Source organism: Hemicordylus capensis, chromosome 5, assembly GCF_027244095.1.
Source record: "Hemicordylus capensis ecotype Gifberg chromosome 5, rHemCap1.1.pri, whole genome shotgun sequence".
Classification (NCBI taxonomy): Eukaryota; Metazoa; Chordata; class Lepidosauria; order Squamata; family Cordylidae; genus Hemicordylus; species Hemicordylus capensis.
Window position 1 is genome coordinate 73,594,772 of NC_069661.1, and position 16,097 is coordinate 73,610,868.

Consider the following 16,097-nt stretch of genomic DNA (forward strand, 5'->3'; position numbering starts at 1 on the left):
TAAGAGATATGATTATAGATCAAATTGCTTTGTTTAAGTTTAGGAAGCATCTGAAAGAAATCTTATTCAATAAACACAGGGAGCTACCTTATATTTAGTCAAGACCATTGGTCCATCAAGCTTGGTATTGTCTGTACTGACTGGCAGTGATTCTCCAGGAGTCTTTCCTAGGCCTGTTTGGAGATGCCAGGAATTGAACGTAGAGCCTTCTGCGTGCAATGTAGCTACCCTACTACTGAGCTACAGCCTTTAAATATGCCTCTAAAAGAAAGATACTTTCTAATTACTCTTGACAGCAGCAAAAATAGGACATGTCAGGCAGGAACTTGAATTTAGCCGGGAAGGGAGGAATATCTGATAATTTAAAAAATGATGCACAGTGGAAATGGAAGAAGTTCGCTTTTTTGAAATGCCCCATCAAGTAGTTGATTTAGCAACATTTGCTGAATATTAGCTGCAAGTGGTGTGTATTGGAATCATATATATGGATGCATCTTTTATTCATTCATTCATTCATTCATTCATTCATTTAAATATGAATGAACAGGAGAGGTGGGATTATTAATTGAATAATCCAGCCTAGTTTCCTTCGGTGGCAGTTTGCTTGTACGGTGCAATGCATCTGCATTTCAAAATCACATGTGTGAGATTGGACTGTTCATCTTGCATTACAATTGTGCTTGAATTGTCTGAATAAAAAAGTGGTCATCCTGTGTTCAAAAAGCCATTGGATCTCTCAGTCTTAAAGTTTACATTCTGGTTCAGAAGTAACATGAAACCAGGATTGGAGCCTCAGTTTTACATGAGCATAAAGAGCATGCATGCCCCATCGTTTTGTGCTTCTTCCCTGTGCCTTCCCTGCTCCCATCACCACATATAGAAGTAAAAGTGGTTCAGACATAATGTGGAGCTAGAATTGAATTCTGGCTTCCCATGATGTTCCCATTCCTCGGGTGTGTGCCGGGAAGAAAGGATTCTGCTTTTCCTCTCTTAGGACAAGGCAAGATCTCTTCTTTGACAAAATTTGGCCAGAATTTCAGAATAAACCAGGATTTGCAACTGATGATCCAAAAAATGGGATGCAGGAGCATACACCCCTGAGACTAAGGGACATTGCATGACATCAGGATTCAGTCCTGATGCTGTGTAACATCTGTATTGCTGTCACTTCTACATGTGGTAATGGGAGCAGAGAAGGAACAGGGAGGAAGCTCACACATTTGTGGCATTTCCTTGATCTCAATGCACATGTAAAGTGAGGCCCCAGACCCCATTCCTGGTTCTACATTATGTCTGAACTGGACCATACGTTTTCAGACTCTGAGAGCCAATGACTATTTGGGCACTTGGCATGCCCCCTTTTAATCACACGGGCTGGGGACATATCGTTTGAATTTGCCTGAAGATAACTCTTCGTGTTGCATGCTATTGAAGATAAACTATTGCCATTCTGTTAATAATACCCATGGCTCAGGTATATAATTACATTGCATATTTTTAATAGATGATTCAGAGACTGCTTTTCATAAAATCAATGGACTAAGCTTACTAGTGCAAGTGGTAATTGAACTGTCCCCTAAATACGTCATTCAGCATGTGCAGATTATACTATATTTTGCTGCCTCCCTCCTTCTGCTGCATCTTATTTTCTTTAATATCAGTGGAATAAAAATGAAAAGGATTCATTTAATCTGGCTTTGTGTATGAATCCAGGATAATATACAAATTCATTCTGTCAGAGATAAAGTGCCCTTTGGTTGACCCTGCTGCAGATTTCCAGTCTTTCTTTCAGTGTACTCTACAACCTAAATTGTTGCAGCTTAAAGTTGCTTCATGCTGCATGCCTGTGTGTGCACACATAAAAAATGAAAGTGGGGGAGTTGGGGGCAGAGCTCTGCTATGCTTCATGATCTCTCTATATATTCTGGCACCATAGGTTTGTGGGAAAGGACCATGCCTATAACATTCAGGGCTGGTGCTTTTTCAAGCAATGAATATATTTTAATATCGCAATCCCAAAATAATCCAATCTGCAGACATGACTGTGGTATGTACAGCAGGAATTACAAGGAAATTTAAGGCGACTCGCAAAAAAAAAAGTATTAAGTGCTTTGAGGAAATATCAATGTGTTGTTCCACAGTCAAGAGAAAAAGATGGTGGTGGCTTTATTTTAAACCAATTCTGTTCTTTTATCTCTTCATAGAGGAAGATGAATGTGCCAAACCTGACAATGGTGGATGTGAACAGCGGTGTGTGAATACGCTGGGCAGCTATCAATGTGCTTGTGATCCAGGCTATGAGCTTGGGCCTGATAAGAAGAGTTGTGAAGGTACCTTATGTTGCTTTACAGTGTCCTAGAGACTATATAGTTTTATTGTGTTGAATGCTTACACAGGCTCAGATTTCCTTCTCTTAATATGTAAACTGCTTTGAAAACTTATTTTGCTGAAAGGCAACATATAAGTATTCTAACTAGGCAATATATATAATTATTAATATAATAGTCATAATTTAGGATTGTTAATATGTACAGGATTACTCTTCCATCGAATTAGCATGATCCGATGCCAATACTGATTTAATGCATGTGAATTCATAAACCACGTAACAGAGACATATCAAAATGGTGATGAGGAGCAATTGCTTCACAAAACAGTCATAATTATCCATGACATATATATGCTGCACAATGATAAGTACATAATATGAACCCTGTGTGAAAAAGTATTTCTGTTTGAGTCCAAGTCTTGCCTTCAGTGGGGATGTGCAAACCGGTTCGAATGCATACAGGTTCGGTTCGATGGTTCGAATGTGAACCGAACCAGCCATTAGGTTTGAGCTGCAGGTTCGAATTTGAACTGAACTGGGGGGGGGGTTCAATTTGAACCAGTTTGAACTAGTTCAAACCTCCCAAAGTGGGTGGGTTGGTAATTGGCACCCATGGATGCCTACCACCCTACCCCCAAAGCAATCAGACGCTCGTACAATTTTTTTTTAAATTTTTTGGGGGGGAAATTCTCATAGGGTATAATGGGACTCAAGCCAGCCCATTATTCCCTATTGTGGAGCACCCATGAGTGCCAGCTACCACCCAAACCCTGAAGCAATTGGACACTCCTAATTTCTTTTATGAATTTTTGAAATATTTTTATTATTTTTCTCATAGGGTATAATGGGACACGAACCAGCCCATTATCCCCTATTGTGGAGCACTTAGGGGCACAAAGGTGGGGTGCCTACCACCCACCAAACCTAAAGGCAATCGGAAACCGATTATTGGTGAATTTTAGAAGTATTTTTGAATTCCCCATAGGGAATTATGAAATTATCCAGCAAATGTATAGCTTCACATCGGGGGGGGAAAGGGGTAGCCTAGAGCGGAGTGTGGTGGGTGGTAGTGCCCAAGGGGGGCAAGGAAGCTACCAGAATTATTTCAAAGGAATTGGGCAAAGGGCTGATTTTTGAAGTTTACGCATCTTTAAGGTTTTTCTCCATAGGGAAGAATGGAAGTTTCAGCAGCCCCATAACTTCATTTGGGGGGGGGTGCTGGAGTGGCTTAGACTGAGTAGTGGTGTAGTGCACAGAGGGTGCCAACTACCAGTGCTGGGTATTGTTGTTTCTGCGGTGTTGTGAGTGTAGATTCTCTGGTAGCAAATGAGATCACCACCACTCGCTCTGGGCCACCCCAGTACCCCCCAAGTGCAGTTATAGGGCTGCTGAAACCTCTATTCTTCCCTATGGAGAAAAACCTTCAACACGTAAACTTCAAAAATCACTTAAATATCAGCCAAAAATAAAAAAAAATAAAATCGTAGGCGTGTCTGATTGCTTTGGAGTTTGGGTGGTAGTTGGCACCCATGGGTGTTCCACAATAGGGAATAATGGGCTGGTTTGAGTCTCATTATACCCTATGAGAAGAAAATAAAAGAAATTTTCAAAAATTCATAAACAATTGTACGAGTGTCCGATTGCTTTGGGGGTTGAGTGGTAGGCACCCATGGGTGCCAACTACCACCCTACCCACTTTGGGAGGTTTGAACTGGTTTGAACCAGTTTGAATTCAAACCAAACTGGCGGGGTTCCAGCAAAACCAAAACCGAACCTCCCCCTCCCAGTTCAAACCCAGTTTGAATTCGAACCGAACCAAGCAAACCGGTTTTGTGCACATCTGTAGCCTTCAAACCTTACCACATGCAGAACCTATATGTCAGGTTGCATTGTGAACTGGCCCTAAACTGTAGATTCCTGGACTGGTCTATTTGATCTTTACTGCAATATAGACATTATTATTATTTGAAGTCAGGTCTTTCAGGGCTATGTTTCATGGATCTGTAAATAAGTATACTTTTTCTTTCTCTTTTATTTTAGCTGCTTGTGGAGGACTTTTGACAAAACTGAATGGGACTATAACTACACCAGGATGGCCCAAAGAGTATCCCCCTAACAAAAACTGTGTGTGGCAGGTAGTTGCTCCCACCCAATACAGAATCTCAGTGAAGTTTGAATTTTTTGAATTGGAAGGAAATGAAGTAAGTAATTTCAGAAGCATACTGTTATCTGAACATAAGAACAGGATCAGGCCCAGAGCCTATCTAGTCCAGCATCCTGTTTCAAATAGTGCCCCACCAGATGCCTCTGAGAAGCCCACAGGTAAGAGCTGAGGGCATGCCCTCTCTCTTGCTGTTGCCCCCCTTCAACTGGTATTTAGAGGCATCTTGCCTCTGAGGCTGGAGGTGGCCTATAGCCACCAGACTAGCAGCCATTGATAGACCTGTCCTCCATGAATTTGTCTAAACTCCTTTTAAAGCCATCCAAGCTAGTGGCCATCATCATATCCTGTTGCAGAGAATTCCATGGATTAATTATGCTCTGTGTGAAAAAGTACTTCCTAAATTTCCTGGCCTTCAGTTTCATGGGATGATGCCTGGTTCTAGTGTTATGAGAGAGGGAGAAAATTTTGTCTTTGTCCACAGTCTACACTCCATGCATAATTTTATACACTTCTATCATGTCTCCCCGTAGTCACCTCTTTTCCAAACTAAAAAGCCCCATACGCTGTAGCCTTGCCTCATAAGGAAGGTGCCAGGCCTCTGATCATCTTGGTTTTCCTCTTCTGCACCTTTTCCAATTCTACAATATCCTTCTTAAGATACGGTGACCAGAACTGTATGCAGTACTCAAAATGTGACCACACCATAGATTTGTATAAGGGCACTATAATATTAGTATTGTAATTTTCAGTCCCCTTCTTAATTATCCCTAGAATGGAATTTGCCTTTTTCACAGCTGCCATGCACTGAGTCAACACTTTGAATTAGCTGTCCACCACAACCCCAGAATCTCTCTCCTGGTCAGTCACTGAGAGCTCAGACCCCATCAGTGTGTATGTGAAGTTGGATTTCTTTTACCCCAATATGCATCACTTTACACTTACTTACATTGAACCGCATTTGCCATTTTGTCATCCTGTCACCCTGTTTGAAGAGATTCTTTTGGAACTCCTCACAATCTGTTTTGGATTCCACTACCCAAAATAGTTTAGTGTCCTATTCAAATTTGGGCACTTTGTGGCCAAACTTCTATTCAAACTCAAATTTGGCCCAACTTCTAGATAATTTATGAACAAGTTAAAGAGCACTGGTCCCAGAGCAGACCCCTGGGGGACCACTGTTCTTACTTCCCTCCATTGTGAAAACTGTCCATTTATTCCTACCCTCTGTTTCCTGTCCTTCAACCAGTTACCAGTCCACACATGAACCTGTCCCCTTATCCCATGACTGCTAAGTTTACTCAAGAGCCTTTGGTGGGGAACTTTGTCAAAAGCTATTTGGAAGTCCAAGTATACCTGTTGACACTCTCGAAGAACTCCAAAAGGTTAGTGAGGCAAGACTTGCCCTTGCAGAAGCCATGCTGGTTCTGCTTCAGCAAGACCTGGTTCTTCTAAATGTTTAACAATTTTGTCCTTAAGTATGCTTTCCCTCAGTTTACTCGGCACAGAAATTAAGCTAACCGGCTTGTAGTTTCCCTGATGCCACCATGAACCCCTTTTAAAAATCGGAGTTATGTTAGCTACTTCCCAGTCCTCGGCTACAGAACCTGATTGTAGGGACAAGTTACATATTTTTGCTAGGAGATTAGCAATTTCACATTTGAGTTCCTTCAGGACTCAGGTGGATGCCATCTGTCCCTGGCAATTTGTTCACTTTTAGTTTTTCAAGGCAGTTTAGAACATCTTCTCTCCTCACCTCAGATTGGCCCAGTTCTTCAACCTCTAAGCCTGAAAAGCTCAGTTCCGGAGTCGGCATATTTTCAGTATCCTCCACTGTGAAGACAGGTGCAAATAACTTATTCAGCTTTCTGCAATCTCCTTATCCTCCTTAATAATCCCCTTCGTGCCCTCATCATCTAACAATCCAACCGCCTCCCTGGCAGGTTTTCTGCTTCTGATATATTTAAAGAAGTTTTTGTTATTCCCCTTGACACGTCTAGCTATATGCTTGAAACTCTCTTTTTGCATCCCTTATTGTTTCTTTGTATTTCTTTTGCCAGTGTTTATGTTTCTTTCCCCCACTCTTCATTTGGGAAGGACTTCCATTTTCTGAAGGAAGTCTTCTTCCCTTTTAAAGCTTCCCAGACTCTACTAGTTAGCCATGCTGGCATCCTCCTGAACTTGGTGATACCTTTCTCCTTCTTGGTATATATTCCCACTGAACTTCTATTATTGTCGTTTTAAATATGTTCCATGCTTTCTGGAGTGATGTGACTCTCCTGACTGTCACTTTCTTTTTTTTACTAGTCCCCTCATTTTTGAGAATTTTCCTCCTCTAAAGTCCAATGCATCTGTGCTGGACTTCCTTGGCAATGCTCTACTCACATATAATCTGATTGAGTACAGCCAATTGTAGTTGAATTGTTCAGGTTCTAAGCAGAAAATGAACCTGTTTGATGTTTTTAGGGTGATTCAGTCCATCAAATTGAGCAGAGTTAGAACATGCCCATCTTTCTCCCTGTCACTTGATACACAGTCCCTGCCTCCACTGTCTACACAGCAGTGGCATGTCCAAAGTCAGCTTAATGTTTAATACCCAACGTGTATAGGCTTCAGTTGGAAAATCAAATGAATCAATCACACATTTTGGGCCTATATGCATTGAATTTTATGTGCATAGGCTGACTTCTCAAGTGGGATGATAAAAGCTGGGAAGACAGGTGCACCTCTTGCTACTTCACATCATCGACCAGATTGGCTCCAAAATATTGTCCAAGCCAGCTCAAAGTCTTCTGCAAAAACTTACTATTTTTTTCTTTATGTAGTATTATTCGTGTCTGTGTGTCTGTGTGTGTCTGTGAAGTGCCTAAAAAGCAAGGCACTGTGAAGACATACAATTAATGACAGGACATTGCCTGAAAGTGTACAATTTAATGAGCACATTAAACTGTATCACAAAAAATACTTTTTAAAGCCTCCTGCTGTGTTTTAGCTAGCTTTTTAAAACATTTTTTTTAAAGTCTGGGCCCTCAAGTTGGAAGGTTGTCAAATGAAGATTTACGGTGCAGTCCTGTGCATGGATACACAGAATTAGGTTCCAGTATTATTTATTTATTATTAATAATTATTTATTCGATTTCTATACCACCCTTCCAAAAATGGCTCAAGGTGGTTTACACAGAGAAATAATAAATAAATAAATAAGATGGATCAGTAGCTGACATCCAGATTAACTAAGCATTCAGATTGCTATGGAAGAAGTACCAGTGTAGCACCAGTGCTTCTGAAGACTTGCAGAGTAATGCTGCACCAGTGCTTCCATGCGAGACTTTAGCAACTTCTCCTTCTTCTGAATGTATTCTGGTGCCACCTGAAGATATTTCCCTGAGGGTTGTGGAACCCTCAGAGACATATTTCTGGTTGACGCAGAATGCTTTAAAGAAGGGGAGATTGGTGAAAATCACCTGCCGCCTTTGCTTTCATTTGGAATGCAGCACACTGCACATGTACTTCCTTTGCTGCACATGCACATCTAGTGCACATCTAGTCTGGATGTCCCTGAGTGTCCTATTGCTATATGAAAATCACTGGCTGACATCCAGAGCAGCCTAATTGGGATGTAGCAGAGGGCACAGAAAGGTTGTTTGGAGCTCAGCCAGAGTGTTGCAGAGCAGCACAGCCCATGCGCAAGGGATAATTTTTTCTGCTCTCCCCAGTCCCTGTGAGTTCTCCTTGCCTTCGAAAATTTGACCCTGACGATCTCTGCAGGGGAGCACAGTGAACCCCCCCCCCGCTAGACACACATACCCTGCTGCTTTGCAACACTCTGGTTGAGCTTTAAGCTCCCTCTTCTCATTTGACACCCCCACTCACCCAAAAGTACTATATACTCTTATTTGGAATAAATAGAATGGTGCCATTGAATTCTTAAGTGTCTCCATTATGATCAAACTGTCATATTTATGTGGCTGCATAGTTGCTGTCATGGACTGATTTAGCAAGAGTGGAAACACAGAACGATCAGAACTGTAAGCAGCATATCACATTCCCAGGAGGAGCCTTTTTAGTTTCTATTTTATACTATCAGTGTCAATTATAATATACATTTAGTGTCCTCGCTTGTGCATCTAAAACATTAGTATTGCTAAAAGTAATCTGTAATAGTCTTAAGTCTTTTGGAGGAACAGAAGCATTCATGAAAACTAGATCATACCTAGGGAAGGAATATTTAATTTTCTTAAAGGGTGGAATATTCAGATTCCACCACAGGTATCTCTGTTAACCTTCATTTTAACAGATGCTAGATATGCAAGACTCCCAAATGATAGACTTTCAAATGGCTATAGATCTTTCTTCAACAGTAGTATTGTTAAACATAGATAGTGGATTGTGGAAAGGTGTATTAATGTTTAATGGTTGAAAATAAAGCATTCACAGAACCTTTCTGAAAGCTTGCTTGTGGCTAAAGTGTGTGTGTGTGTGTGTGTGTGTGTGTGTGTGTGTGTGTGTGTGTGTGTGTGTGTGGCATTTATGAATTATTGCAATCATCATAATGTTTTCAATTCCAGTGCTTTATAAATTGAGAAAATGTAATAAATTTGTTTAGAGTTCATAAATTATGACTTGAACTCTAAACCCCTGCTTGATGGTGGAGGAGAAGTTATTTCTGCCCACAGCTATCTCCTAGGAAAATGACAAAAGGTGTTTCATGTAGCCTATGCACTGCCATTAGAAGGCAGAATCTTGTGCTCTAATTATAACAATGTATTGTTATCTGCCTAGAATCGTTTGGTTTGAAGGACTGACATAAAATGTAAATAAATACTAGGGTGCTTGAACAAATGGCACTAGATTTTGTAACTTTCTCATGATTATTGGTATAAATGACAGTTATTTAAACAGAGCAATAGTTATTGCAAAAGTGTGACTTCAAAAGGTAAATTCATGTGCTTAATTCTTTTACATTGAAATCAAGTGCTTAACTTTGGTGGCATTGTGTCCACAATTTTTAAATCCAGAGATCAAAAACAGTTGGGTACTTATACATGATTATAGTAATACATATAATGAAGAGCATGCAGTACACACACATTTTTAAACATTTTCAAACAGGGAAGCTGTAGATTAATCCATCCTAAAAATATTAGATCTTGCACTATTTCCTGAAGGTCGACAAATCAGAACTCTGATGGACCAGGAAAGGCAAGGATTTCCAAATGTTTGTTCCTTACATGGAGAATGCCCTGCTTCCAGCTCCCTGAAGATAAGATTTTGGGACCATTAGCAAGAGTGTTCCAGCTCATCTTAATACTCATGGAGGTACATTGAGGGAAGGGTCATCTTTAAGGTAACCAAATCACAACCTACTAATGGCTTTGTAGATTAAACTCAACAGCTGGAAGTACAACCGATATCAGTACAGATGACAGAATATGGGAATAATACACTCCTTATATTAGCTTCATTACATGCTAAAATATAAGCATATGGCCTTTCTCAGACAGCTGAGCTAGCCTAGGATCCTAAATTAGTAGTGAGTTAAAGATTAAACATTACCACAATATGCAAGTTTCTCAACATTTAATAGACAACTCAAATAGAGACCAATTGCCAAGACATCTTCTTCAAGAGAATGTAAACTCTGACATCTTTTCTTTGCCCTCTGTCTCCATAAAAAACTATCTATAATCCTGTTCCTTATTCAGAAATCTACAGCTTCAAGTGTGCAATTTTTGATTTGAAGGTAGAAAAATTAGATATTTGATCACATTCCTGTCAAAGGTATTGCTTATAATGAACCAAAACAGTCACATAATGAAGTGAGAGAGAGCTATACTATTATCCTATATAGAAAGTATAAATTAAAATTGTAAGGTTATAAATAAATCAACAAAGAAAGTTAATTATGTCTCATTTTATCTATTGTTATTTGAGTTATACTGGATCTTTCCTTTCTCAGGTTTGCAAATATGATTATGTAGAAATCCGCAGTGGCCTTTCTTCTGATTCCAAACTGCATGGCAAATTTTGTGGTACAGAAGTGCCTGAAGTTATTACATCACAATACAACAACATGAGAATTGAGTTCAGATCGGATAATACTGTCTCAAAAAAGGGTTTCAAGGCTCACTTCTTTTCAGGTATTAAAATAAATGCCTTGGGTATATTGATGTGATTGCTTTGTTGTTTACAGTATCTTTTATTCACTGAAGGCTTTTGCTTACAGTTGGTGCTGGTAAAGATTAATGGCCCTTCCCTTAATGTTTTCAATTTCAATTTTCGATTCAGTTAAATAAGGTAATATTATTTTTATTATTTAGAAAGACTGCGTGATCATGAAGAGGAAGCTACACAACTGTCCAATTTCAAATACCTCATTTATCTTCCTTTAATGTTGATTGTATTTTAGTGAAGAATTTAAGTATATTTCAAGTTCTATCCCTTTGGACATTAATAATGCCTTGAAACCTTTAAATAATTTTTAATAAATCTTTGAAAACATTTTTAGTGTTTCACTAAAAGAGAACCACCATTTTGAAAGGTACCTTGTTCCCTCAGCAAGAGAACAGTCAATGAAAGAGAAAAACAGATGCACATTTGGTGAAAGCATCGGGCACATGCATACACTCAACTTCTGTTTTTGCCAGGCAATGACGGGGGCAGGGGCGGCAGGGAGGAACACTGCCGCCCCAAAAACTTTGCAATAAAGTCGAGCGCCGGAGGGGGAAAAGCGGTGGGAGGGGTAAGTACCACCCCCCGCCCTTAAAGCTCCATACCCCACCCCCACTGGACCGGCCCCAATCCGGACCGGTTCGGAGGCCTCTACCATGGCCCCGGACTGATCCGGTGCACATCCTTACTTAGGAGTTCACAGCAGCCCTGGAGCAGATCAGTACAGAGACATAACACTGCACATTATGTCAGCCACTACCTTTCCCCCCCTAATACTTACTTCTATTACCTGAGCTAGCAATTATAGGTATTTTTAACCAAAGGAAATCTGGATTTGTGGCCAGAGTGATATTCCTAAGTACTTCACCTTAGCTGCCATTTCTGAAAGGGATTAAGGTCCTGGTCTGCCAAAACAAACCTGAATATTGCAACCGAAGACATTTGCCTTCTATTTTAGGTAAATATAATCAAAACACTTTTAATACAAGTACTTGGGATGAATTATATTTCTATATCACATTCTAAACATCACTGATTTCATGAATGAAAGCTAGGTGAAATTCAAGTTCTCAATTTTAGCTAGCTTATGGATCAGTTTGTTAAAAATTATTGACACGATCCAGCCAAATTTAAGCTGATTTAATTCTCATTGATTTCAATAAAATAAAAGTATGTGCTTAAATCTCTCTAATTGAAATCAATGCAACAGTGCTTTGCAGATCCAGACCCCAATGAAAAAATGACATATTTAGTTGGAGTAAATTAGGTCCACTTTATTAATGTACAGCAGAAAACAAAACAGTGAGGTCCCTAACTAATCAGAGTGCAGATACATCTCCGTGTGATTGCCACCTCCCAGTGAGGGCCATCCCACACCAGGGTGAAGGGCCAGGTACTGATTTGGTCAGGCGCCATGTCCTGACATCCTCTCACCACAGCCCGACCCACCCCCAACATAAACCACCAAAACTCTGAGTTGGTTAAGTCGAGCCACTCCCTGAGCGGGGACCATTCTCAGCCCTCCAGGCCACAAAAACCCTGAAGGGCTGTTCCTTCGGATGGAGGGCCCACCCCAAATGGCCCTCCATCCGAACACCGTTAATAAATCTACCTACCCAACACCCGCACTCTCCTGCCAAGTGACCAGTTACCTTCAGTGCCCACCTATGGCCCAAATTCAAAGGACTCGGTGAGAAGTAGGCGAAAAAGGCCATGCCTAGTGCCAATCTGGTGCAACTCCCAAAATTCCTACCTGGCCCTCGCAGGTGACCGGCTATCCCTTGCTGAGTGGGGATGGATGCCAGGCTGAGGAGCAACTGAATCGAATGGAGGTGGCCGGGCCTGATTGGCCCGCCTTCCTTTCCCCAATTGGCCGGGCCCGGCCACATGGAGGGGGAGAAAAGATGGCGGCGCCATTCCTGCTTCTGGTGCTGGGGGCACAACCCCACCCCCCACCTCATCACAGAGGTGCAGCGGCGGGAACCAGCATAACTTTGACTGAATGGTATGTTGTGTCAATAAATATGTTCAGGTTACATCCTAAAACAATAATCTCCCATTGACAGACAATAGTATTCTCTCAATGTCTCACATGAATATTTTGTATTTTTAAAACCATTACTGTATAAAACCTTTAACTGCTTCAAAGTGCTGTTTGTATGTTATCCTAAAATGTTATCAGCTAAAGTCCTTGGCCATGATCCACTTGTAGGTTCCCCTGAATGAGCCTCTTTCCTCTTGAGCAACTCCTGTTCAGTTAAACTGTTTTGCTTATTAATGCAATATATAATTAAATGTCATATATAAAACATTTATTTCTGCAATTGATGAGATGCTATGCAATATAAACCTAGACAGAGATGTTTCCACCTCGGTTAGTTTCATAAACACTGATGATTTAGTAAAGTATGTTATTAACTTTAACAAAATTTAACAAAATAGATCATTTTAACAAAATAGATAAACTACTTGGCAGGGTAGTAGCTAATCTAAATGTAAAGACTCAAGGATTCGAAGAGGTATTTGGGTGGGTTTGGATGAAGTATTTGAAAAAAGGATGGAGGAGACCCCATGTAACTGTTTTGAGGATAAATTCTAGACTTAGGAAGGAACATGGGTGGAGTCACTTAAGATCATGGGAGAGCTACTGAGAAGCTGAGAGAAGTGATGTTAGTGATTCATAGTAAATGAATCACAAATCTTGTACATCAGACACCATTGAGAAGAACATTTCCTTCCTGGACATTAGTGCTGAATGAAGAACTGTAATATAACCACAAACATTCTCTCTAGAATTATTACACCATAGATAATATTTTCTTTGTTCAGTATGTCTTCAGTGTCGTACATGAAGAACCTTCATGTCGTACATGAAGAACCTTGTCACATTAAGATATGATTATAAAAACATAATATATACAGGATATTATTTTAAAACATAGGCACCTTTGGGAATATATCCTACAGTGCAGACAGTTTTGCTTACATGAGAGGATGAAACATTAAGTATATTGGTTCATAGCAAACTGGATGTTAGAAGAGAGGATGTTGTGCAGAGTATTAAGAGCAGTCATGTTTTTGATAACTGTCTGGCAATTGCAGGTTATGTACTAATCCTGTTGAAACAAAAATCTTCAAAAATCCCTTGAATGGTAAAGAATATTACATCAAAGCACTTTTAATTGTTGTACTGCAAAAGGGAGCTATATGATAAAATGCCTTTCTGAGGTGATTTATGCAGGGTTGATCACTAGGTCAGTTAGAAATGGATTCTGGAGTGTAAGAGTGCTATTAGAACATGGAGAGATGAGCATGAGATCAGGACCATGGCACTGGGAGATGGTGATTTGTTGTTGTTGTTTTCTTTCTTTCCCTCATGCCATTTCCACAACTAGATTGTTTCCTTGAAGTTGCTGTATGACCAACAAGGAAAACCATATGGGCACCATGTTGGTAACTGTATATTTACCCTCACTTGGCTAAAAATGGCTTTGGGAGACCAATTTAGTTTACAAATATGGCAGGGAGGGGAAGCGTTAACCCCCTTTCCAAAACCATGGTCCCTATTTGATTTCTGTGTCATGGATCTCCTGTGTCCAATCTAGTTTGACCCTGAGTGATACTTCAAAAGTTCATACAGTGATTAGGTTTGCAAATGAATTAGGTAAAATGTTTTGAGGAATTTCATCTATAATCCCATTGCATACATTGTTGTACACTGCCCAGAGCCTTTAGATAGGGCGGTATGGAAATCTTCATGCATACATACATACATACATGCACATGAGATGCATAGTGGTAAGTTTGGAGGACCGAGAGTGTTCAACAGATAGCACACAGTACTCTCAGAAAAATGAATCAATTTCTTTATAAACAAAGTGGTAGCACTAGGAAACCATGCTCAATTACTTCACACATAATTTAAACTGTAACTGTTATTCACTAGTATTCTGTTTCATTCCCAGCTGCAATACATTGTTTAACTGCCCAGTTTTCAAGTGTAGTTTTTTATTTATTAAATTGAAGGTTGTTCTTTATATGATCTTTTAAATAGGCCACTGATTTTGTCCCACAGTGAAAATGAATTCAATTTATTGTTATCCAGCATGATAGAATATTGGCAGAAGAGGTGGGACTAGGGTATAGTAATTATAATTATGTTTCTACCCATGAGCAGATTAATGTTGGAGCAGTCACTTATCTTTGGTGCCATCCTGGTACATTTTTTTCCCAACAGACAAAAGAGCTGCCTGCAAGGAGAAAATTTTTGTTTTTGAATCATGCAAGGACTTGATACAGGTTGCCCCTTCAGGCCGAGTACGTATAATTCACAGACTGGTGGCCTCTGAGGGTCTCAGAGGTATGACCATATGTCTTGTGAATAGTTAAAATCTAACACATTGTTGAGAATGGATCTTTCCTCATATTGGCCGTGGGGGGGAGGGAAGAGACACAAAGCATCCATTCAAAACTGGAAGATTGATTTCCATCTGTGAATGCAACAAATGTCTTGCAGGTATTTAGCAAAACATTTGTTTCTCTAACTAATCTGCACTAATTCTTTTTCTTCTAAGATTCTCAATCTGGAATGCACATGATGGAAAGTCTACCTTTATGTAAAATATAGATAAAACTTTGTCTCACAATTCCTTAACAGTGCCAACCTATTGTATTCTGCTGCAGTTTGACCTTTCTGTCACTTTTTAAATTTCTCAACACGGGTCACTGGAGAAGCCATTAGATACTCATTTAATTAAAGCATGAATCACTTAAGTAAAACTTTTTATTATAACGTGAATTACATATACAGCTGAATACACGTGGTTTCTCTGTTTCAGGTCTTTTGGAGCAATAGAGAAAGCATACAAGTTTCTAAATAATTAGAACCTTCTACACATCTATTTATTACATCTAATAAATGGTTCTCTGAGTTCACTTTTTGTACATGTGACCTCTTTCTAAGGAAAGTAGTTGTTAACTTGAGGATGGGAAACACTTTTCAGTGACTGCAAGAGAAATTTTGTCATGGACAAAAGGCAAACCTTCTTATGTGTAACAAGAAGATCAGTATTGTTGATCTAGTATTTAGAATGAACTGTAATAGTTGGAGTCATTCTACCAATTAATACGGGCAAATGCTTGCATTTCTTCGGGCATTCCAGCCTTGGACATATGCAGAGGGCTACTAGGATATTGGCCTGAATGAATACGTTCACAATTGTAAATTCTATATTTATCATTAATTTGATGTACCGTTAAATGGCAACATTTGGCTGACATTTTCAGGAACCGCCCAAGTCAGTAGTCTACCTGCAAGAAAAGTTGCATGTTTGACTGGCAAAAGTTTCATATAAAACTCCTGTTCTAGAGTTCTTGTTTTAAAGTATATACATGAGTTTTTGCAATGTTTTAAGTACAAACATGAGTTTGTACAAT

The 16,097-nt window shown here is 39.7% G+C and overlaps 1 protein-coding gene across 7 annotated transcripts in view; it reads left to right on the top strand.

Annotated features, from left to right (window-relative positions):
• The window catches only part of TLL1 (tolloid like 1), a 209,497-nt gene that overhangs the window by 180,977 nt on the left and 12,423 nt on the right, over positions 1 to 16,097 (top strand). For 3 of the 7 annotated variants that reach the window (XM_053254842.1, XM_053254843.1, XM_053254847.1), the window contains 4 exons: positions 2,205 to 2,330; positions 4,370 to 4,530; positions 10,450 to 10,630; positions 14,899 to 15,021. In XM_053254842.1, coding sequence (XP_053110817.1) covers positions 2,205 to 2,330; positions 4,370 to 4,530; positions 10,450 to 10,630; positions 14,899 to 15,021 — 591 coding nt within the window. Of the gene's footprint in view, positions 1 to 2,204; positions 2,331 to 4,369; positions 4,531 to 5,739; positions 5,876 to 10,449; positions 10,631 to 14,898; positions 15,022 to 16,097 lie in introns of those variants that run through there. The other 4 variants (XR_008308344.1, XR_008308345.1, XM_053254844.1 and 1 more) reach the window with 4 other exon arrangements.